The 22,889-nt window shown below is 38.6% G+C and overlaps 1 protein-coding gene across 2 annotated transcripts in view; it reads left to right on the plus strand.

The window, feature by feature from the left end:
• The window catches only part of LOC148821754 (myc box-dependent-interacting protein 1-like), a 69,395-nt gene extending 47,164 nt beyond the window's left edge, over positions 1-22,231 (plus strand). Inside the window, exons 10-19 of one of the 2 annotated variants that reach the window (XM_088930147.1) lie at positions 1,252-1,316; positions 2,654-2,786; positions 5,956-6,084; positions 7,015-7,125; positions 9,211-9,234; positions 11,877-12,104; positions 13,443-13,496; positions 15,081-15,191; positions 16,529-16,630; positions 17,183-22,231. In XM_088930147.1, coding sequence (XP_088786273.1) covers positions 1,252-1,316; positions 2,654-2,786; positions 5,956-6,084; positions 7,015-7,125; positions 9,211-9,234; positions 11,877-12,104; positions 13,443-13,496; positions 15,081-15,191; positions 16,529-16,630; positions 17,183-17,284 — 1,059 coding nt within the window. In that variant the 3' untranslated portion in view covers positions 17,285-22,231. The remainder of the gene's footprint in view (positions 1-1,251; positions 1,317-2,653; positions 2,787-5,955; positions 6,085-7,014; positions 7,126-9,210; positions 9,235-11,876; positions 12,105-13,442; positions 13,497-15,080; positions 15,192-16,528; positions 16,631-17,182) is intronic. The other variant, XM_088930145.1, reaches the window with a different exon arrangement.
• Positions 22,232-22,889: the final 658 nt, after the last annotated feature.

Raw genomic sequence — 22,889 nt, forward strand, 5'->3', positions numbered from 1 at the left:
ATTCAGAGATGATAATGATACGTGAAATTTGGATTTATTGTAGCAATCATATCCATTTGTCTCCAGCTCTCCCATACCAAAGAAGTGAGGTGATATGTTTATAGGTGGAAATAAAACCCATCAATTTCTAAAAAGAGTAAACAGTACCAAGATCCTTGCCAAGATAAAGAATGTAATCAACAGGTATCAGACTCATCAATTAATCCAGTGATACTGTCATAGGTTTGCATGAAGCACCTTTTTTTTATTCATAGAAAAAGGGGGAAAAAAAGGAATCAAAACTCCCTAATGGGGCTTGTTTGCCTCTTTCAGACTTTTCTTTCTGTGTGAGCTGTCAGCGGCTTCGCTGGTTTCTCCAGCTCAGTTCCCACACAGAGCCCTGGTAGTTCCAAGCTCACACAGCTACCTAACGAGAGCCCTGGTTTATTTATAGAGTGACCCGCAGCTGCTGTCTGTTGTGGGAGTAACAAGCAACAGCTGTGGCCTCTCTCACAAATATTTAGCTGAAGGCCTGTTAAGTCCAGAAATATCTTACGTCCTCGTGTTATATGTTCAGTCCGTTATCTCCTTTTCTAAAGACCCGCATGCAGATCTCATAACATTTAAGGTTTAAAATACATCAGAATATGGACCAACCGGCAGGTTCACAAACATTTCATGGTACTGCACATACATTGAATATAATGACATTTTTTTGTTAAAGGATGTACTGCAACAACTAAACCTTTATGACCACATACCTCTAGTTAAAATTATCCATAATTTAATAATAATTTAATTTAATAATTTAAAATGGCATTATTTTGTGTCTATGGTGAACATGTAACTCTCCCCAAGGATATCAGAGAGTCGCCTTCTCTAAACTCCTTCAAATCCAGACTCAAAACCCTCTTCTTCAGTAAAGCCTTCACTGAACTGGTTCCATTCTTCACCCCTCTGCTTTTCTTAGTACCACCATCCACGGTCTCCTCTTTCCATTGTGTTTTATCTTGTGTATTCTTCTTATTTATTGTTGTTGTCATCCTGTAAAGCGCTTTGAGAAGCCACCTTTAAAGGCGCTATATAAAATAAAGTTTATTATTATTATGTTTTTGAAAGCATTTTTTGAAGTGAGTTTGTAGAGCTTCATACATGAGAAGACGCAGTAAGCTACCAGATACACTTTTGTAATGTGGAAATAATGGTGTCAGTCTTTCAAGTCTTAATGTCTATGTATTTTACAGTGTTTCAGCGATGTATTTCCATTTTCAGCTCAACCAAAACCTGAATGAAGTGATGACCAAACTGGATGAGCAGAACTTGTCGAAATCTCTTAGGTAGGCTACCTGGATGTGTGGTAGTGGGAATAATAATTGCTGTCTCATTTTGAGCCAAAGCACAACAAACAGGTTAAAAAAGGGGTTCTTAAGTAAAACCGACTAGATTCCAATTATTTTGGATGCTAGAAACAGATTTTGAACAAAATCGAAATGCCTCTTTCTCTGAAGGAGCAAATAAAGTCATCTTGCTAAAAGTTGTAGCACTAAAAAAGTTACTAACATGCAGAAATTCACTTCTTACTAATCATGCACCCTCCAAATGAATTCATGGCAAAATTAATTTATCCAGCTCTGCATTTGATATGTTGATGCAAATCAAAATCTACAGAATTTTAATGTAGTGTGCATACATGATACATCTTCAAAGAAGAGAGGTTTACATTTATTGGGCGTGAGGGATCCTGCAGCATCCAATGGGACCTATATAAGCCGAATGGGTTGCTTGTGAACCACAGGGGCCCTGATATAATGAGGAAGCCTGTGCGCAGAGTACGGTAGGTGTTTTGCTGACTAGCACACTGGGGAGAAAGGAGCTTAAAACAGGTCAGGGATCTGTACAGCAATCAGATCCGAATTATAACATATAACATATCCACTCCTAAATCCATTATACTGTATGTCAATACCAGAAGCATCAGGGATGCTCAGATGTGTGGCAACTGTATTAGTAGGTAATTACGGCATTAGATGAAAGTAGGGCAGGATAACGACCACTTTTAAATTTAATGGATATTGCATTTTTTCCCTAAAGATAGAAAAAGATAGAAGGGGAGATGGGTATGAAAAATAACCTGGAAGCTCAAGAACAGATGCAAGAGGATAGTATACAGTAGTATTTATTGAGAGCACTGTCATAATATATATGTATATTATAGGGCAATTTAGAAACTATGGGTTAAACTGAATAATAGACAGATTTTTGGAAAGTGCATTGCTGCCTCACAGCCCTGGGGCCCTGGGTTCAATTCCTGGGGTGCTGTCTGTGTGGAGTTTGTATGTTCTCCCCTTGTTCATGTGGGTTTCCTCCCACCAGTCCAAGGACATACTGGTACTGTAGGTTAATTGGTTTCTGACACTGGTGAGTGTGAGTGTGAGTGTGAGTGTGAGCTTGCCAAGATGGGGTTTAACTCCCCCACAACCCTGAATTGGAAGAAAATGAATAGATGAATGAATGTACAAACTGAACACTTTTATCGGGGAAAGAAAGTTCTAGATCTTCTGTTTTTAATTGTTTTATCAGTTGCCTAATCTGAAAGAGTGTAGATCCAGTAACTCAACGCATAAAGACAGGAGAAATTCCTTCTAACTTTACATCCCTCCCTTTCCTTTCACAGTAATAAGGATCCTTCCCAAGTTAAAGATGAGTCTCCACCCACCAGCCCCGAAAGCCGGAAAGAAACTAACCACACTGCTGTAGCTTCTCCAGGGGCAATGTCTGCTCCAGCCATTCCCAAATCACCATCTAAGGTAATGTCTACATGGAGTGATCATTGCTCTGGATAAGCAGTCAAAAGATTTTAGGTTTGTCTCTTCTACAGATAATTGTAGTTCATCGTTTGTTGCTTCTCGTAACTACTGGACATTTTTTTGCACTAATGAAAGCAACTGGAATATATCATAAGCTGCTAGGGACAGCCTCATATAGAGAGAGGCTAGGTGCCTTCTGCGTCTTAATGGTCTTTCATGGTTGAATCTTTGCTCGACATTCACTACCTGACTGCAGAGACGGATGTATTTATTCTGAAATCACGCGAACCATTATTACAACACAGACAGAGGCCACTCAATTAGTTGTGGGCTCCTTGAGGTAATTTTGTGCACCTGAATATACAATTTCTATTTTTCTTCCCTATTTTTCTTTGTATTAAATTCATTTAGTTTTTATCCGGGAATTGTGTGGAGAAAGTTGTCTGCGTTATAAATATTAATTGCTACCTCCAAGTGTTGGGATTACAAGCTGCTTTAAAGCAACTAAAAATATGTGCAGTGGTCTGAATTCTTTTGCAAGACATGTAGTCTACATATACATACAACTAAGACCTCCTAAGTAATTGTAAATTGCACTTACACGTACATACTTTTATGCATATTAAATTATATTCTTTTCATTGCATGGTTAACTATTCAGTTAACGGCCTATAGCAGGCACTGCCACCATATACTGTACATTGTATTATCAAATAAGCCCTTTGCTTATTGAGTAATGTAGATCCTGTATGAGCTTATAAGGAGCTTGTTGTTTTTTATACTGTAGTTGCACTGTTCCTACCAGCTCAGTTTCTAATGCAATGACAGAAGGAGTGCCTCATCCCATCTGAGGTTGAGATCAGAGCATGTTATGAATTTTCTGATCCTGTTTTGTGTATTTTACTCTCAGCTTTGTGACACGGTGTGTTATTGAGTTGGTAGATTTGTGAATCTCTACAGTTTCATTCCGACTAGCAATGATTGTTGCCCATATTACCACACTACCTACTGACAGTCTTGGTAACTTTGACTGCCAAAGCAGTGAGAAATATTCCTGAGCTGTTTCCTATTGACATGCCCTGTCCAGACACTTTCATTAGGCGCAAGCAATATGCAATGGTATTGATCACTTTACAAGATTCCCATTTTTCTATGTCCATTTTGGTGTTCTCGCAACCACCTCAGCTAGTACAAATTTCTGAGTGAATCTCCTCAAAATTAAAACTACTTTATCATTCCTGATCCCTGAATTAAAGAGAGAAGGTGGGACTCGACACAGTTAAGAGGCTCTAAGTAACACAAGTTGTAGGGAAAAATCCAGTGAGAGTAGCATTTTCTTCTAAAGCAGAATATTTGAGAGACACGATCATTAAAAGATGTCCTGGAAGCATACGTCTGTGAAACCAAAGCTGTATCTCTATGCAGTGTAACGTTAGATTGATGTTTCAGATGACATTTTTGAAGTCACGTTTTGGAAATATTTTTAAAAGAACATAGCAAGGTTAAAAGACGAAGTCTGGCTCTTCCGTGTAGTTCATGCAATCGCTGTAGACGTTATACAATAGGTGCTCTTTTTCTGGTTTGTGTTGTTTTGTCATAATGTCAGACGGAAAGTCTTGAAAAGAGGTTGTATATGGTAGATTGTTTCACTCTGCGTGCCGTAGTGTCAGGGTTCTGGTTCCTTGCAGTGAAGTTCCTAATGAATTTAATTCTGATAGTGATTTTAAAGAAAAGCGAACAGGGGTCCTTTATATCAGTTCGCCTTTTTTTAATTTCTGTAGTGCTCCCGCATATCATATCATATTATGGATATCTTGCGTGATTCCCTCTTATTTCCTCTTAGAGTGTGATTTGCCATGTTAACAACTTAAATTTGGCAAAACTGCACGTGTCACATCGTCGTCTTGCTCTTGGGTGGTGAAAAACTGACTAACATTTTGTCTATTGTCTATAATGTAGAGTCATTTAGCTGTACGCATTAGATTAAATGAATACAAACATTGCTAGTGTTTTAATCATTTACATTTTACTCTAAAGCCCAAGCATACAGTTGAACAACCTGTCTTCAGACTACGTTTGGGAAAGAAAGCCAGTGTTCTAAACGCAAAATGTAATTAGCACAAAATACTACAGTCTATTTCATTTCTGTTTTACCAGTACAAACTGGAAGATTTTACTTTCTTTCCTGCCAGAAATTGATTTTGATCTGCTTATCAACTGTGTCCACAGGGATTCCGTCATTATCATGCTTTTTTTGTGTTCCTCTCTTAAAAGTAGAGTACAGTCAGAATACACAGAGTCCAGAAGGGCTATAGCAGCCCAGTTGCTGCACCTACTGTATATTAAGCCTATAAAGTAAATGTCTTTCCCTTAATTGTAATAAAGTTAAAATTAAAGGATCAGATTTTAAAACTATGTTGTGCACTATTTGAAATCCACCTCAGTTAATGAATCCATCTTAAATGCATTGTCATTTTCATGCCTTGTCTGGATCTGTTCCTAATTATTTTTGACAATAAAATAAAGAAACACATGCCTTTCGTCTTCAGTAGTAAGGGACCAAAACAAAAAGATGCGACAAATGCTCCCGTTTCAGCTTTTATTGAAAATAATCCACGTTATTAATGCCAACTGGTCCAAACGTTGGTAAGTCTCATTTAAATGATTAGGGAACTTAACACAGCAGTTTTCTCCCTGTGGAGGTCTTCTCCTTTAATGGTAATAAAACAATAAAATATGACAGAAGTACAATTTTAAACTATATAGTGCATAAACGAACATTTTTACACTATAGATCTAAGCAATGTCATCATTTGTGCTTAATGTGTCCCATTTTAAATTTAAATTATACGATAAAATAGATTTGGAAAAACTATGGCAGTGAAGTATTATTCTTAGATATATGAACAGGCTGAAAGGAGTAAGGTTTCTGATATGGAATTTTAAATGGCCTGGACATCGAAAAGCATGTGTTCTGTAGATCACTAACGTAGAGCCTGGTTTGTCAAGACGCTAAGTGGACTTATGTGACAAGGTGTAGATTTCTGAGAAGATATGATGTGCCTGTGCTTTTGGAAATGTCTGTTTTAACTAACGCCTGTGCTGTTCCTGTGTTGTTTTTTTTCCCTAACTGCTGCCACTTCTGTGCTCTTCTGTGTGGAACCTGCAGCTGAAGCCAGGCCCACCTGTCCCCCCTCCTCCTAAAGTTACTCCTTCCAAAGATCTCAAACAAGAAAACATCATCAGTCTCTTTGATGACAATTTTGTCCCGGAGATAAGCGTTACCACTCCGTCGCAGGTCAGGCAACAAATCTCCCCCAGCATTTCCTCGTTCTTTCTCCACTCTCATCCAGCTGTCGTGTCGCCGAAACATTTACAGCTCATATTCCATATCTCACGGTGTATGACCCGCCCTCATGTTAGACAGGATTTGGGGATTCTAAATTTAAAAACGACTGTAATAAAGGGCCCCCCCACCTCTGTGAGCTTTATAATCAAAACCAAATAAAAACCTCTTCACATACTCTTCAGATTTTGACACAAGAAAAATCTTCATTTTCATCACCATTAAAATCTGCCTTACGGGATTCTGTCAACCCCACCCATTCTATTTCGGGTGTCATCTGCAGTTGGCTTACACAGAGTTTTTTTTTTAACCCTCATATTTCTGACCCTTGACCCGTTCTGACCCTTGAACCCTTTCTTTTCCCTGAACCCTTTCACGTTCCTGCGGTCGGAACCAACTGCTCTTCTCAACCGAGATCAAGCTTGATTTACAGCATACAGTACCTGTCTGATGCTGGAATCATGCTGGCTTCCAGGAATCAAATAAATAGGGTGTCTGGGGGCAGGGCAGTGGATAAAATTTAATTCACTCATTTTAATGATCTTCCAGAAGTGCCTCAGTGCAAGCTACAAAGATCATGCTTTTAAGACCTTTGATAAAAGACCTGAAATCGCACAAAAGCAGTTCATTTTAAAAAAAAACTGGTGCAGATATTGTTGCTTTTATGTTTTGTGCACCTCTGAATGTTTAGCGCTGGAAAAAAAACAGTTTAATATTTAAACTGGGAGCTGCCTCCTGCACCTGGGGAAGTCAGCTATTCGTGTTGCACAATTCTGCTTGTTGAAAACTAGCGGGTCTTCCCGGGACTGAACCCGTTGCCCAGCCCCGCTCCTTTTCTGCTGCACTTGCTAAAAGCCCTGCTTGTCTCCCTCCTGCTGCCAGTTTGAGGCGCCAGGGCCGCTGCAGGACGGACCCAGTCTCCTCGATTTGGATTTCGATCCGCTTAAACCGGGGGCGAGCCCAGAGGGCACGGCGGCCTCCCCTGCCTCGCAGGTGGGTCTCTCCAGCTGGCACGCCCGGTGCTCGGGCGGGGGTTTGGATCGGAACCACATCGCGTACAGAAGCGTCAGAGCGGACGCGCTGTCGTTGAGTGACGTTTCCGTGTCGTATGCGTTTACTTAACGGCGTGCGTTGAACGCTGAGCGCAGTAACACAGGTACATGCATACAAAAAAAACATGGCTTCTTTGCTGATGAACATGACAGAAATAACTAAACGTCCTGCATGCTACTTCATTCTTCCCTGGCCTTTTGACATTTCGAGACCTTGGTTAATATCTAACTCCCCTTCCATTTCAAAACAGTTTAGCGTTGTTAACTTTGCACCACTTGGCTCTATTGCTAATCATGCCGTTTCGGGGGGGGGGGGAACCCAGTCCTTTTTAGAAACCAGGGCTTGGAAGGCCAAAGGCTGATTTTCAAAGAAACTGACACACCGCACTTTTCACAATCCCGGTTAAAAAGGGGAGTAATTCCGTGAACTGAGGCTGCTGCATAATATGGGATCTATATCAATTCAGTTTCAAAATGGGCTCGTTAAAAGTACATTTCAGAAGAAGTGAAATATGCCCAAAAACGTAAGAAAAGCGAAAACATAAAAATGTTTTCAGCTGACCTAACTTCTGTTATTTACTTGTTGTAATAACCAGATTCCTCAATCTGACAATGATGTGCTGAAGTGGAAAATGTTATATAGTGCGTCTTCATGATGAATACAACTGAGCACTGAAGCCAAACCTATTTGTATGAGAAAAGGGATTTTTTTTTCTAAACATTGTTTAAAGGTCATTTTGGGCCAGAGTACTGATTATTGTAGTATTTACACAATGAGTATTCACAGAATGTGAATGTTTAATGAAGAGAATCCTGTGGTTATTTTTGTGAGTGCTTACTTGGTTTCCAACTTGAACTGATTAGCAGAAGTTTATCGACGATTTTTCAAAAACCTAAACTTCACTCATGCGGTATCATACTTTTTAGAGGTTTCACTAAAGAAGGCAAGAAAATCAGACAATGAATGTCTTTCGAGTTTAAAGAAATAAAAAAAATGGATTTACTGCTACAGTATTTGATCATTGTACAAAAATCAGACGGGCAAGTAAAGTAGGTTGCATTAGAAGATTCCTTAGTAGGTGTCATTCAGTGAAAGTCTGGTTTTATATGCTATGGTGAATTAAAGAGACCATAAGATTTTAATTTGTACGTTATATTCACTATGGGGAAGGAATAACTTCCTCATCATGAAATAGAAATATAGCTTTTTAACGTATGACTCTAAAGAAAATGCGTTTCTAATTTAAAAACACTTCAGTGTTTCAGTCCACCCCCACCTCTTTTCACTCTAAAAGGGAGCTCATGGCAGCTCTAATGCAGGGTAGGTCTGATGACTCATCAGTCTTATGGGAACTGGAGTTGGGCCGATTAAATAGTCAAGTGCAGGACAGAAACAACCAGTTCAGGCAACTTGGAGTGTTCGAATGAGCAGACTGAAAGTCTGAGATTGAAATTGGGAGTTCATTTCAATGAGCAGTTTGAAATGCATTGAGAAATGAGTCAGTCAGCCGCCTTTGAGTCTGTCATCAACCTTTTTTGCACATTTATTTGTGATCTGACATCTTATTAATTGAAAAGGCTATTTACAAGTGCATTGATTAATTAACTAGAAAAAAATGATTCAGAGTTCCAACAACCATGTATGGTGTTAAGGATATCTTATTTTTTCTCCTGTAAACATCCAAGTTAATTTAATGATTTTGAAGGTCTTGAAGAACTAATTATTGACATATTTTCAGACTAATCAAATATGATTTCAGAATGTCTTTATGGCAATGGTATGATGCCAGTGTTCCAGAATGTTTACTGTATAGAAGCATTTATAGAGTTGCACACAAGAAAGTGTTAGTATGAGTGTAGCAAAATGAGACTATTTTCCTATGGATAGAAAAAGTATTTGTACAGTTTGATTTCTGTGGGTTAGGTATGGTAAAATGGCGGTGCGCAGATGAATCTGATTTTTTGTTTGTCGTCAGTATGTTTCTGGAATTGACTTGTCCCTCTCTTGTTCTTGTTAACTTGCAAGGCCTTACCTTGGGATTTGTGGGAGGTAAGAAAAGAAATTCTGGTTTTATTCATCCTCTTGATATCCTGGCATGTGCATCACCGTTCTGTGCTCTCTTTATGTCCATTCGATATACGAACACCCGCCGAGCCTCGTATACTGTAGTGTCGCCATGCTTTCACAGGTGGCTGTATGGTCTTATCGGTCTTGCTAGTGGCTGCCCTTCCCATTTTTTTCTTCGTTTCTCCATTTTGTATAATTTCAAAAACTCCTTTTCCATTGACTCTTTTGTTTTATTCCACTTGCAGTTCACCCTTTTGGCAGACTGGCAGCCGAATGTCTCTATGTGGTAGCTATACTAAGCATAATGGACTCTGGGATGCATGCAAAACCTTGTCATGCAGTCGTGTTCTGTCCATACTGACATTACGAAATGTAACGTTTTGCGTTATCGGTTTCCGGTTTCCAGCAGAGGAATTTCTGTTTTCCTAGTCACCGGTTGTGAAGCAAAGCATTAATGGGTTGAAATTGTTTTTAAAGAAAAATATTTCAGAGTTTTGAACTTTGTCAACATGGAAAATTATTGTCTGACAGATATAAGACAGTAACAAGAGCTCAAAACTACGGGGTCACTTGAACAGTCTCACTGAAAAGGGGAATATTCAGCAATATTGATTTGTCTCTAGATGTGTTGACCTTCTGCAGCAAAAATGCAGCTGAGGACATCTTCTTCACTCCTTTTGGTCATCACAGTTGATCATTCTCCAAGCTTTCTACCACAGGATTTCATTAAAAAAAAACAGCTTTCTTTTTGCGGTTATTTTATTATGACATTTATAATGATTAACGAAATTATATGCAGAACAATATTGTGGGTATGCGTAGGGCCATATTCTGCGATTCAGAACGAGGCAACAAAACATCCGGTGAGGTGAAGAGACCCAATTACATTGTAAACAAGCAGGCTGGTAAATACATCTCTTTTAATCCAAGATAAATATTACTATCAACTTTGAGAAAGTTTTGCCAACAAACACTACTTTTAAAAATCTGCATGTAGATCACGTTGGAATATTTCTGCGGTGACATTTCTGCTGCACAACCTGTACTTATTCGCTCGTACATCACGTTACGTTAGTCGTTACAGTGACTAGTGAGCAGGAAGGGCTGCCTCACGTCACAATTCTCCCAAACTCTCAATAAAATGGCAACCAAACGGTACTTTCACAAAGTGCTGGTACAATTTTGCGATACTGACAATTAATTTATTTTGTTACCGAGATTCAGTAACCAGTCTGAGAAATTGAGACTGCAGTTCCCCTTTAAAGACAAATGGTTTGAAAGAGAACAGGTCAAAGGACTCTGCCTATCAGTCCGCATTTTCTCTTGTGTGTAGGTGCAGAGATTGCAGCTGAAAACTATGACATGAAAAACATCCATTGGCTAATACAAACAGGTTGGGTATAGCAAAAATAATTGTAACACTTATTTAAAACACCACAAATGATGAAGATAATATACATGTGCTGATAAATTGAATCTGTGTGATTCTGTATTTTAATTATCATAAACTTTTTTGGGTTTTGTTGAACCATACAGAGGATTTGAAGAAACAAAACAAGATGAACATTTTTTAAAATATTTCTACTTCTATTTTATCATAACAAAAAGTCCTTACTTTGACCACAGTGTTTACAAAGAGGAAGAAACAAGTAGCTAACTGATGCGTACTAATTAACTGGTTGCTGTCTTGATTAGAAGAAGAAATAGATATTTCTCCAGGCTTCTCTAGAGAAACGCACAGAGCTCAAAGATGTCAGCAGATTTCTGAGATTTTGTTAATGCTCTAAATGTCCGATTGATTGTTGACCAATCTGATTGTTACATACAGTATGGTAACATGATTTTTATCAGTGCAGTAACCAGGGACTTGTGTTGATAAAGCTGTGCAAATTAATTAATAAAGAAATAATGGTGATAACTGTGAAGTATAGGTACTGTACCTCAGTGGAACAATACTCTTGCCAAAACAGTCCTTAAAAAGTGTTTTGTTAACATCTTGGCTTTTTCATTCTTCAGCATTCTTGTTGGTCTCCAATGTCTCAGGAGTTGAGGCACACACTACTTTAAGAGACTTTACAATTATGTGTGCGTTTAAATACATTTTGCATGTCGCACAATGGTTAGGAATGCTGCCTAGTAGCCCCGTAGTCCTGGCTTCAATTCCTGGGGTTCTATCTGTGTGGAGTTTGTATGCTCTCCCCATTTTCACATTATATTCTGGGAAAAGTGTCTCTGGTGTGAGTGTGTGTGTCTAGTGTTCACCAGAAGTACAGTATAGCTTGCCAAGGCTCCTACTACATTTATTTTAGCATTTAGGTGGTGGTATTGTACAATCGATTCTGTTCATGTTCAACGTTAATACACTAAAAAGTGCCTCCATCATCTGGAGCTGCCAGCTTCTGGAGCAGTATGTGCCGTACATGTGGTAAAAGGAAAAAGGACAACAGTTTAATTGTCAGATCGGTTAAAAACACTTGCATTTCACCTCCGATGTTTCACCCCCCTTTCCCGACATTCTTCTTTGTTTTCTTCATCGCTCCACCGTGTCTGTGTTTGTGCGGCCCTCTCCCACAACACGCCCTCTCCCTGCTGCCTTTCGCTCTCCCGCCCCCCCCCCCCCCGAGCCTGAGCAGAGCCCCTCGCCCCCTCCCCCAGATCAGGGCACACCTGATGTCGAGGCGGAGTGCTGGGATGATGGTGGCAGTGCAGCCGAGCCACACAGGGAGGAGAGTGGCACTGAGCTGCCCTGGGGCGACAGCGGTACTGCTCATATGCAATGGGACGAATGCAGTACTGCAGACCGCAGCTTTATGGCAGAGGGTGATCCTGCAGTTGAGTGTGAACCTCAGAACGTAAGTTCAAAATAGTTAGGAGAGTTAGATGATCGTCATCCAGTGTAGCCTTAGAATTTCAGTTTCCCCAGCTGGCTAAGTGCCTTTGCTCAAGACAGGGCTTCATTATAGAGCAGGTAGCTCCTTTTACATTTATCAATGGTTAATCCAATGAAACAAGGCATAGTTAGGTCGACAGTCACAGTGTATAACAGGTATCCATCCAGATACTTTCTTGTAGCTGTACGTTTGTGTTCCTTTTCTATCACAGGGCAAAGGATTGCAAAGCAGTTGTCATTTTGTGGTATGTTGCTGGGGATCATTTCTTTGTCCCAGCGCAAGGAATCTAAAGAGCCGAAATGAATCTTCCGTTGATAAAAAGCACGTGGATAACACTATTTGGCGGTGCTTGTTTGTTTGGTTCACCGGTGGAATGTGTGGAACAAGGAAGCAGATTAATATGTTGAAATATCAGGGTTTGGGGTGCTCAATACTTGGTCACCTTCCATAGAGAAGCAAAGTAGGGCTTTTGTCAGTCAATAGACTGAAAAGTGAAGGCCTCAGAAGATAGAGTTAAGAAGTCAATTTTAGGAGATATAATTAAGAATGATTTTTTTTTGCAAAAAGATAGGGCAGTTAGGTCTTATTCGCCAAGTTAGCGATTTATGAAAATGGAAAAGATACTCAGAGTCTCAACAAGGCTTAAAACATCTTCACTGTTTCTCTGGAAGTTCTGTGTTAAAGCTTCTTTTTGCTAATACTTTGTTTAGCCGATATACCAAATTTTCAAGCACTGCACATTTTGCCATTAAGACATTTCTTCATCCCTTTCTTCTTTCTTACCTCCCCTCTTCAAGACATTCTTCGGAATTTCGAATCTTTTATAGCGAAGGTTCGAAAAGGGTGTTTTCGGTGTAATGTTCTAAACACAAAGTGCTGGATTCACATAAGGTGTTGCAATGGCGTGGTCTGGGTGACAGCTTTGATTGTCGTCTGCACGTGGTTATCATATTAAAATGAGAGCTCCCCAATTTCCCAGTTTCCCCACTGAACTGCTGAGCCTGTGACAAGTTGTGTCATTCCCTTCATGATCCATGGAGACCAGGTCACCAGATATGTTGTTTTCTCCACCCATTTTGCAGCCTGATATGTACAGTTGTGTTTTAAGGCAAGGCTGCTCGTTTTTAATTGGGTAGGATTTTATTATCTCCTGCTTTGATCAGCAGTGGATTTGTCTCCACAACAGTGTGGGCCTATTCAGCCATTAAGACATTTGCCCATGAACGAGAAGTGTTTGACAGCTGCTGTTTTGGTAATCGCATACTTGCTTAAATCTATCGCAGTTTCTTTGTCCCCTAGGCAAACAAGAACGACAGCACTGTGGACACAACAGGGACAGAATCTACCGATGCTGTAAGTCTAAATTTAAGCCTGACCACAGAAAATTGGGAAAGATATGGGAGTTTGCGAATGAAAAAATAAGCTTATAATACTTTTAGTATTACCAAGTTCTCACATGGTAGTTGTCTTAAAATGCTGATGATTTTCAGATTGCCATGTGACTGTCGAAAACTGCTCGAGTTGAAAATGTGTATGTACAGTACATGAGACAGATGCTCTTTCAGTCTTTTAGCTAATGTCATGCACAGCTAGACACTGATAGTTTCGTTTAGTAGGACAATTGTAAGTCCAGACGTGTTTTAATGAAGGTGCCAAAGTTATTTTCTGTAGTGCTTCAATGACATTACCCTACAAATAGAACTAAAAAAATCTGTGATGGACGATAAGTTAAAAAAGCTAATATTACATTAAAATGATCTCTTCTGTGCATTTTTGTCATATCTTTTTATCCTGAATGTTTCTGTCTGAATGCTCTTCAGTTATGTGGCTAGTCCACCCACCGACTATCAAGCACAAAACACAAACGAAACACAAAAAAGTCTCTCCACACAGAGCTGAGTCTTATTCGCCTCAAAAATATAGGAATTATTTCTACCACTATCTGAAATTCACTGAGGCACAAAAAAAAAACAGGTTAAACCCTTAACTAGCAGCTACTGTATATCAACCGGCAACTCGCAACTGGCAGCCCACTGAAGCTATGCAGGTGTGAGCCTGGCCAGTACCTGGATGGAAGACCTTCTGGGAAAAAAATGTTGCCGCTAAAAATGGTGTTAGTGGGACCAGTAGGGGGCACTCACTCTGTGGTCTGTGTGGGTGCTAAAGCCCCAGTATAGTGACGGGGAGACTGTATTGTAAAAAGGCCCTGTCCTTCTGATGAGATGTAAAACCGAAGTCCTGACTCTCTGTGGTCATTAAAAATCCCAGGGTGTTAATTAAAAGAGTAGGGGTGTTACCCCGGCACTCCGACCAAATTTCTCCCTGGCCTCCTCATAGTCCCCATCTATCTGTTAGCGTCATTACTCTGTTCTCCTCCCCACTGATCACTGATAGCTGATGTGTGGTGAGCATTACCTGTAAAGTGCTTCGAGTGGAGTGTCCGGAAAGCTGTTATATAAACGTAAGGATTATTCATTACCTTAAACATTGATCTGCAGCATGGCAGTTGCATGGCCCGATGGGAAATGTAGTTCTTCTCATCCCTGCCAAACCGTAATGAAGCAATTCAGCCATGAAATACTATGAAGAGCATAATCTGTCCATTATCAGAAAGACACCTACTAATGGTAAGGGTAGCTGCAAACCAGATTCTGTCCTGGAAGGACTATTAGGTGCATGGCAGGACTATGCCTTGGATGGAAACCTGTCCCATCTTTGTCCCTATTCCTGTTATATACATTTAATTTATATTGCACAACATATGTAATATGGAAGGTCGACGGTATAAATCAAGTACAGCTCTCAATGTGAACATTTAAAAAAAAAAAGCTTTTGCCATGAGAAAAGTGAATCATTTGCTTTGTCAGTTTGATATTGCTCCCATTATTGTGTTCTATCAAAGTGTGTTTGAGCTGTATTTGTATTAATTTTACTCAGAATGCACTCCCTGCTGTGGTAGCAGAGACATTACCTGGGACAACCAATGGTACCATGCATGAAAGCGTTTCTTCAGAGGGTGTCGATAATCCCCCAGGTTTTCTGTACAAAGTAAGTGAGTGTAATACACTGTATTTAAGAGTACCTGTTATTCATAAGAACATCACAGAGTTGTCCACAAGAGAAGGCAATTTAGCCCATCTTGTTTGTTCTGTGTGTTTGTAGCTCAGTGAATCTAAAAGTTCATCCGACTGCTCCTTGAAGAAAGCTGGTGTCTGGGCCTCAACTAATGAAATAGTAAATCTTAGATAACCCATGAATTCTTTATGCAAAGAAGTGTTTTCTTTTCAACATCCTAAATTAATTCCCATTGAGTTTCTGCTGAGTCTGAAGTAGTCTGGGCTAGGTATCCATACAAATCTCCAAACAGATTAAGATCTTGGATCAAATCTCCTTTGTTGTAAACTAAGAAATCTACTCTCTTTAACTATATGGCAAGGCTGTTAAAAAATGTTTTACGTTTAGGTATTCTGATCACATATTATAGTTCCAAAATAAGGTTTAACCATCCAACCAACCATAAATGAATCAGTAACATGATTTATTTTGTCTAGATGAGTTTAAACTGACGTCTTCTTTCACCAGCCTTTATTAACAATTACTGTATATCACAGTGGTGATTGAAATAGGTCCTCTCCTACAGTATGTGCAAAGAATTGCTTGATCCTTTGTACCACATAAAGGCTGATAGTTATGAATTGCAGCTAATTAATACATTACCAGTATACTAATCCTGATCTTAGAAATGAACTGCAATAAAGAATAAAATAAAAGTTGGTTCCATTGTATATACAAAAGGCTTAAATTGTCACCAATTTTGGGCACGTTTGGTTTAGGATTCTGACTGCACTTACAGTATATTACAGATTTATTGTATAATCATGCAAAGTCAAAATAGGATCGTGCATAGAAATAGGAATAAAAAGAGTTCAGAAAAATGTTGTTTTTCATCTCATTGGTCTTAATAAAATAAAAGCAAAATAGAGGTTAAATTTGTGCTGCAAATTGTCTACACTGCTGGAGAGAATCTGAAACAGCCTGGCTGTCCATCTGCCTTTGAAGAACTGAGTTCCAACAGCCCTATGTGGCTGGACAAACTTAAATAAAACATACTGTATAAGGATAAAAATCTGAAGCTGCCGTTCTAGAATAGGGCAAAGTAATTCAATACATAAGACATAAATGGCAACATTTGAAAGCATTTCTTTGACGTATTCCAAGAAAGTACACCAGCTAGATTTGCTATTCACTTGTATATATATACTGTTTATGTATACTATGTTATACTGCAGAAGATTACTTACTGTACTGTATATAGTCATCAAATGGTCCTTACCCTGTCATAGACTAGATCTCCCCCACACTGATTTAAAGCAATTCCCTTACAGGTTCAGGCTATTCATGATTATACAGCCACTGACGGAGATGAACTGACTCTGAAGGCCAGAGATGTGGTTTTGGTGATTCCCTTTGAAAATCAGGAAGAGCAGGTGAGATGAGAACATTATCATTCTTTTTTTAAATGTCTGGGGGGGGGGGGGAAACCTCCCCCTCTTTGTCTCTTTCACAATTGAATGTGTCTTTATTTAGTTGTCATGGTAATCAAGAGTCGAATACAGTATCAGGCAGGACACGTTCCGCACATGTTGTGGCGCTGTTACTGTATATTGTGGCCTTTAGTAAACATTCGGCCACATTCTCATCATTTTAGAATCTACATGATGTTATTTTAGTTCTAACAACAACAACATTATTATTTAACTTTGAGCAGCATAGGACTACTATGAATATATGTGTAATCTGAATATTTTTATCTTTTGTTGTATTTCACTTCTTATAAAGGTGAGATTAAGATAAACGTACTATGTAAACGTTGTAAAAGGCTGTAACTATGTGAACTCTTTCTCAATATATAAAGCGTTATGTATGTGATTAGAACCTCTTGTGTAGCAGGTTTGAATGGATTATGCAGCAAAATTCGCCCTCACCAGCAAAATTCCCTTTCAGTCTGAAAACTAAGGGGCTGTGCTTGGTGTTTCTAGGATGAGGGCTGGCTGATGGGAGTGAAGGAGGAGGACTGGCTTCAGCACCGAGAACTCGGCAACAAAGGAGTGTTTCCTGAAAACTTCACCCAGAGGCTGTGAGCAGTCTTCCTGCACGGACCCGGTCTCTACCGCAACAGATGGATTTCTTCTCCTTTGTCGTTTTTGGGCTCACAGAAAATGAAAGGAACAGCTCAGATTTGCCGGTAGAGTCTTTCACCTGTTGATCTGCTTCGAGGAGTTCATTGTCATTTTACTAAAGTTTCTGTGGGGCATATTTTTTTGTGTGTGTGTGTGCATTCCTGCCTTCTGGTGACACATTGCATGTACCACAGCAATAGAATATGATTGTTTTCAGAGATAGTGACAGTCTCCTACTACATATGAAAGTATTATTTGAATATTTTAGAATACGAGCACTGTGAAAAGTTCCAATATGTGTATTTTGTTCTTTAAATTCTGGAACTACGTGTATCCAATAGGTGAGATTGCCACCACTTCCTGAAAGCTTTCAACTGATGGGATATTGAGCCCAATTCATTACTTCAATATTCCCTGAAGGGAATAATTGGTTCTGTGGGGATATCTGAGATTCGGCTTTACTGGGCTAGGCTATGCAGGAAGTATTTTTGCCAAAAAAAATACTCAGGTAAGAAGTTCCACTTTATACCAACAAAACACACTTTCTTACGCCAGGGATGACCAGGACAGGTCCTGGAGAGTAACAGTCCAGCACGTTTTTAAGGTTTAAAGTCAGTGGTTCCCAATCCTAGTCCAATCCTGGTCCTGGAGACCCAGACACCTGTTGGTCTGTGTTCCAGCTGAGCCCTTGATTACATTTCATTGACATAATAATGAGGTTAATCTGAACAAAGCTCTCAGCTCTTAGATTTTACTGTTGTATTTTTGTGAAGTGAAATAAAAACTCAAGCTTTCAACTTGAACCAAAATACAAATATTCAGTGGAAGCCACTGCAAGTTCAAAGTTCAAAGTTCATTTATCAAAACGCACATCAATATAGCCTACAGCAGTAACTGCCGGCAAGGAGATGTTTTTTTCAAGTTCACCGGAGGAAATCGAATATAAAAATTGCAAGCTAAAAGTTATGATTTAAAATTACACAATAAATAACACGATAAGGATTGAATCAAAATAAAATAAAATAAAAAATCTAACATATGAATAGAACTCCTACATATGTGTCCAAGGTGTACAGTATACAATGTATTATGACCAAAAAGTGCAATCTACAATATGCCAAATACAATGAATTCTTAGATCAAGTCAAACGTTTTAACAAGTAATCAAGTTCGTGTATCTAATGAACGTGGGATAAAAAACAAGCCGGTGTGTGGGTCACCAGGTTTCTAAACATGTGAAACAACCTTGTTTGAACTATTTTAAACCAAATTATTGTGAATTGTTCATTCATTTTATCTGCTTAGAAGTAGTTGGAAATAAAAATCGCCATATCATATACAGTAGCTGTCAAGGATCACAACTTGAGTGTGCTTAGTTTTTACAAATTGATGAATTAAGGACTATTTTTACAGTATAAGACTGTACCGGTTTGTCAACCTCCATTTTAGGCAGTGAAATGAGAATTTGCTCACAGTATCCCAACGTCATTTGAGGGAATTTCTCATCTGTTTTCCATTCTACTCTTCAAGTAAATTAATGGAAACAGGTGCCTCCATACACTTAGTGGATTTTTAATGTATTTACAGCATTTATGCGCCTTCTCCATTCCTTGTTGGTCCATCTCCTATTTCAAATATCTTACGTGATTTTTTCTCCCCCCAGTTTTAACAAAACACTGAGGCATTCCAGTTAAAATGGCTTCTGCACAGACTACAGGTCCTTAACAAACATTTCAGTGGGATTTTTTGAGCAGTAAGCTCAAGCAACCAAACAGGTTTGGTTTGTTCATTTGCCTGTATTTTCATTCTACAGCTTCACTTCTTTCTGTTTTGTTCTTGTTGCAATTAAGTATTGAGGAGTTTGTAAGTTATTCATTCCTTATTGTGTCAAATTCTCTCGGGAGAAATGAGAAAACCACCTGCAGCACATGGAAGAGACTAGTCGACGATTATGGAATTAACATAAGACGATGCACATGACAGGTGGCATGGTGAGGCAGTGGTTATCATTGCTGCCTCTCAGCGCTGGGGCCCTTGGGTTCAATTCCAGACCCGGGGTGCTGTCTGTGTGGAGTTTGTATGTTCTCCCCCATGTGTTGACATGGGTTTTTTTTTAAGGTGCGCTGGTTTCCTCCCACAGTCCAAAGACATGCTGGTAGGTTAACTGGCTTCTGGGAAAAACTGGCCATAGTGCAACTGTGTGTGTGGGCCTGCAATGGACTGGAGTCCTGTCCAAGGTATATCCCACCTTGTGCTCTTTGCTTGCTGGGATACACTTGGCTCCCCATGACCCTGCATTGGATAAAGCTGTTAGAAAATGGATGGGTGGAATTGTTACATTCAAACTGGGTATAAAATTTAGAGGTGCGAATGGGAAATAAACAGTGCACACTGTTTGCTTAGACTGGTCCCTATTGATCTTCAGAAATATTAGTTGAATGACAATGAACTCGTGTCACTAAAAACATCCCCGGAAGCGTTTCTGTGTTTTATGTTTTTTTTATTGTTTGGTGATTCCTCTGGAAACATATCCTTTCATATTGTAAATGAGGCATTAAAAGAAAAAAAAAACCCAAATTATTTTAATACCGTGCAAAAGAAGAAAGAAATGGTGCATGACAATTATCTTGTGGTTAGTTGATAGCAGACTTTGAAAAATGCATAACCGTGAGATGGAAAATGGTACCAGTCCCATCCATACAAAAATATTCTCTGTGTTTCTAATAGAGAAAACCAAGTAGGAGGAGAAAATGATGGTTTCAGTCTTCTTGGCCATGATATAGTGATGGTGGAAATTTGCTGAGTTTTTTCCTCCAAGTACTAAAGGCCCCTGGTTTTGGTTTGATACATTTTACAGTAATTTTTGTGAAACCTGATTTGAGGACAAATCATTTCAGGAACAGAATTAATGGCTAATTTACAATTTGACAACCCAACAAAGACCAGTCAAATCAGTGCATTCATTAATGCATTTTGTTTACATTTAACTTTCAATCTTCAGCTTAAAGCAGCATTATCCAACTAGCGGTTTCCTCTTTCTTTTCTGTCTGTGTTCTCCAAACTGCTGTATAAAGATCGCAAGAAAACTTACAATAACCCTACACTGATTCCTCTTTTTCACATTGACATAAACCAAAAATCAATTAGAAGCCCAGCTTCCCCACAGGTAAAATCAGGTGCCTTGTACTACATCAGAATTATTATATTATGCAAAACTTTTGAGAACATTCTTAGAATATTGAAATTTGGTGAATAGACATTAAAAGACTAAACCTATTTGAGACGTTTTTAGACGTTTTAGACGTTATGGAGGGTGGATTCAGATGGAATTCAGAGATAAAGAAAACTTTCTACAGAGTGAAGAAAATAAAATGTTGAGTTCCTGCTGTTTAGAAATCAGATCATGTTTAGTTATAAGTATGAAGGCACTTTTTACTTTGAAAATCAGCCACATATAATTGAATATGTGGAGGAAAATACAGTGAACATTCTTATCTATTGGAACAAGATATTCAATGATTGAACAACATTTCTTCTTACCTGTTGGTTTGTTTTTACAATTGCAATTGGATTATCTGTTTCTATAAGCAGAATTTTTGTCTTGAAATGCAAATGAACTATAAGCAAAACTGTGAATTGCTTTTACATTACCCTTAATGTGTTTCTGAACCTGTATTCAGATAGAGGAATACAGAAAGCAACTCTTTCGGTCATTAATTCTAATATAAATAATAGTTGCTACATTGATGCATCTGTTCCACTATTGAAATCAAGTCCATTATACTGTATGTAAAAGAAAAAAGCTACTTTGCAATTGAAATTCTAGCCTTAAATGTTGTTAAATCAGCTTTTACCCATGAGTGGCTGTCTTGGAGGAAAGGAATTGCCAAATTACTGTGCTTTTTCAAAAAAATAATTCTGTTTTGGAGAATCTTCATCAAGGGTGTGCAAGAGCTGTTTATTGGAAGAGCTGTTTTATTTAGAAAGACAGAGATGGATTATTTGTGTTTGAAATTCATTTATCTTCTCCATATAACATCTGGGGTAAATTTGCACTGAACTTCAAAACTGTATTGGGTAGCAACTGACATACTATATGAAACAAATTCTATAAAAAACACATTTTTATACAGCATACTACTTGCTTCATCAAAATCAAGATCACAACAAGACTCATAAACCTGGAAAAAGCAAAGCATCTCAAAGCATAGCCTGAAGTTATGGCTGACCAGTGACACTGTTGTCACTCTTAAACTGGAATGCACTGGAAATGTGGAAACAACATATGTAAGATGGCAAATATGCTCTGGTACTTACAATTCCATGAGCTCAGTTTTAGGTTCCTTGCAAATCTGGCCGGGGTTGGTTTAAATTTGAATCCACAAACGGATCATCCATTCTGTTCATTGGTCCATGTGTGACTTTTTATTTTCATTCGCTATCAATCATTTGGATGAGCAACCTCAAGTGGACTGACTGACACAGCACCCTTCTAACCCAGCCCTTAGCTGTAACTTTTTGTTGTGCTGCTGAAAACCAATAGCAGGGGTAAAGGTAAAAAAAGGTGTTGATCATCTCTATTTCTTCAGCTGTCTTTATTTAACGTCGATTACATCAGCCAACACACTTGAAATTGGCCTGGGTGACCTGGATGCTGTTTTTTTTTTCAGTCCAAAGCATACAACCAATTAAAAATCTTTTTTTTTCTTTGCTTTTTGTTTAAAAACACATTACATATCTATTTATTTGTTTCGTGTTTGATAAATGTTACAGCTGTTTTATGATTCTCTTGGATGGAACATACCTCGGGGATACATTATACTACCGTTGATGAAAGGAAAGCTTCAGTTATGATATTTAACTATGTAACAGGGAATTATGTATCAATAAAACTGGGAGTGTTTCCAAGTCTGATGGGTGGGGTGCATTCAATAAGCACATCTGTGTAACAATTAGATGGAGGTTACAAGATTATCTGATGTTTTTAAGCACCTTAAAAAAGAAAAATATAAACAACCAAGGTTTCTGGATTTATTTATGTGGTTTTGTTCAGCTATCCGATATACAAGGCTTCTTTTGCAATTCTCTGAACTGAGAAATTTGACATTGATTTGAATAAAGCACCTGCAACAGCTACTGTACAACAGAGGTACAACAAACTTACAATCCACATACTGTACAGTACACTGTATTTTAATCAGTAGCTGCTGAAGGGTTTATTAGTCCAACTCAGGAATGTCTTGTAAACTGACCTTTAATTTAGTTTGTGCACATTTAACTTGTCTAACTATGTATATATAAACATATACCCTTACATTTACAGATTTAAAACATTTTCCCTCTTATGAACATGTCACAAATTTAGCCTGGAGCACATTACCTTTATTCTTTTTACAAAACTAAAATAATTGGTCTCAACCAATTTCTTGGCAAGGAGGTGCTTAACATTTGTGACTGAAATAAAACATTTCTTTTGTTTGCAACTTAAGTAGAAAGTTCTGTAACATAAACGTTGAGTATATGGAAATGGCAAGAGGCACTTCACAGCATCTTTCTGAAAAAAAAA

The sequence above is a fragment of the Atractosteus spatula genome, chromosome 13, assembly GCF_055471065.1.
Source record: "Atractosteus spatula isolate fAtrSpa1 chromosome 13, fAtrSpa1.hap1, whole genome shotgun sequence".
Lineage (NCBI taxonomy): Eukaryota > Metazoa > Chordata > Actinopteri > Semionotiformes > Lepisosteidae > Atractosteus > Atractosteus spatula.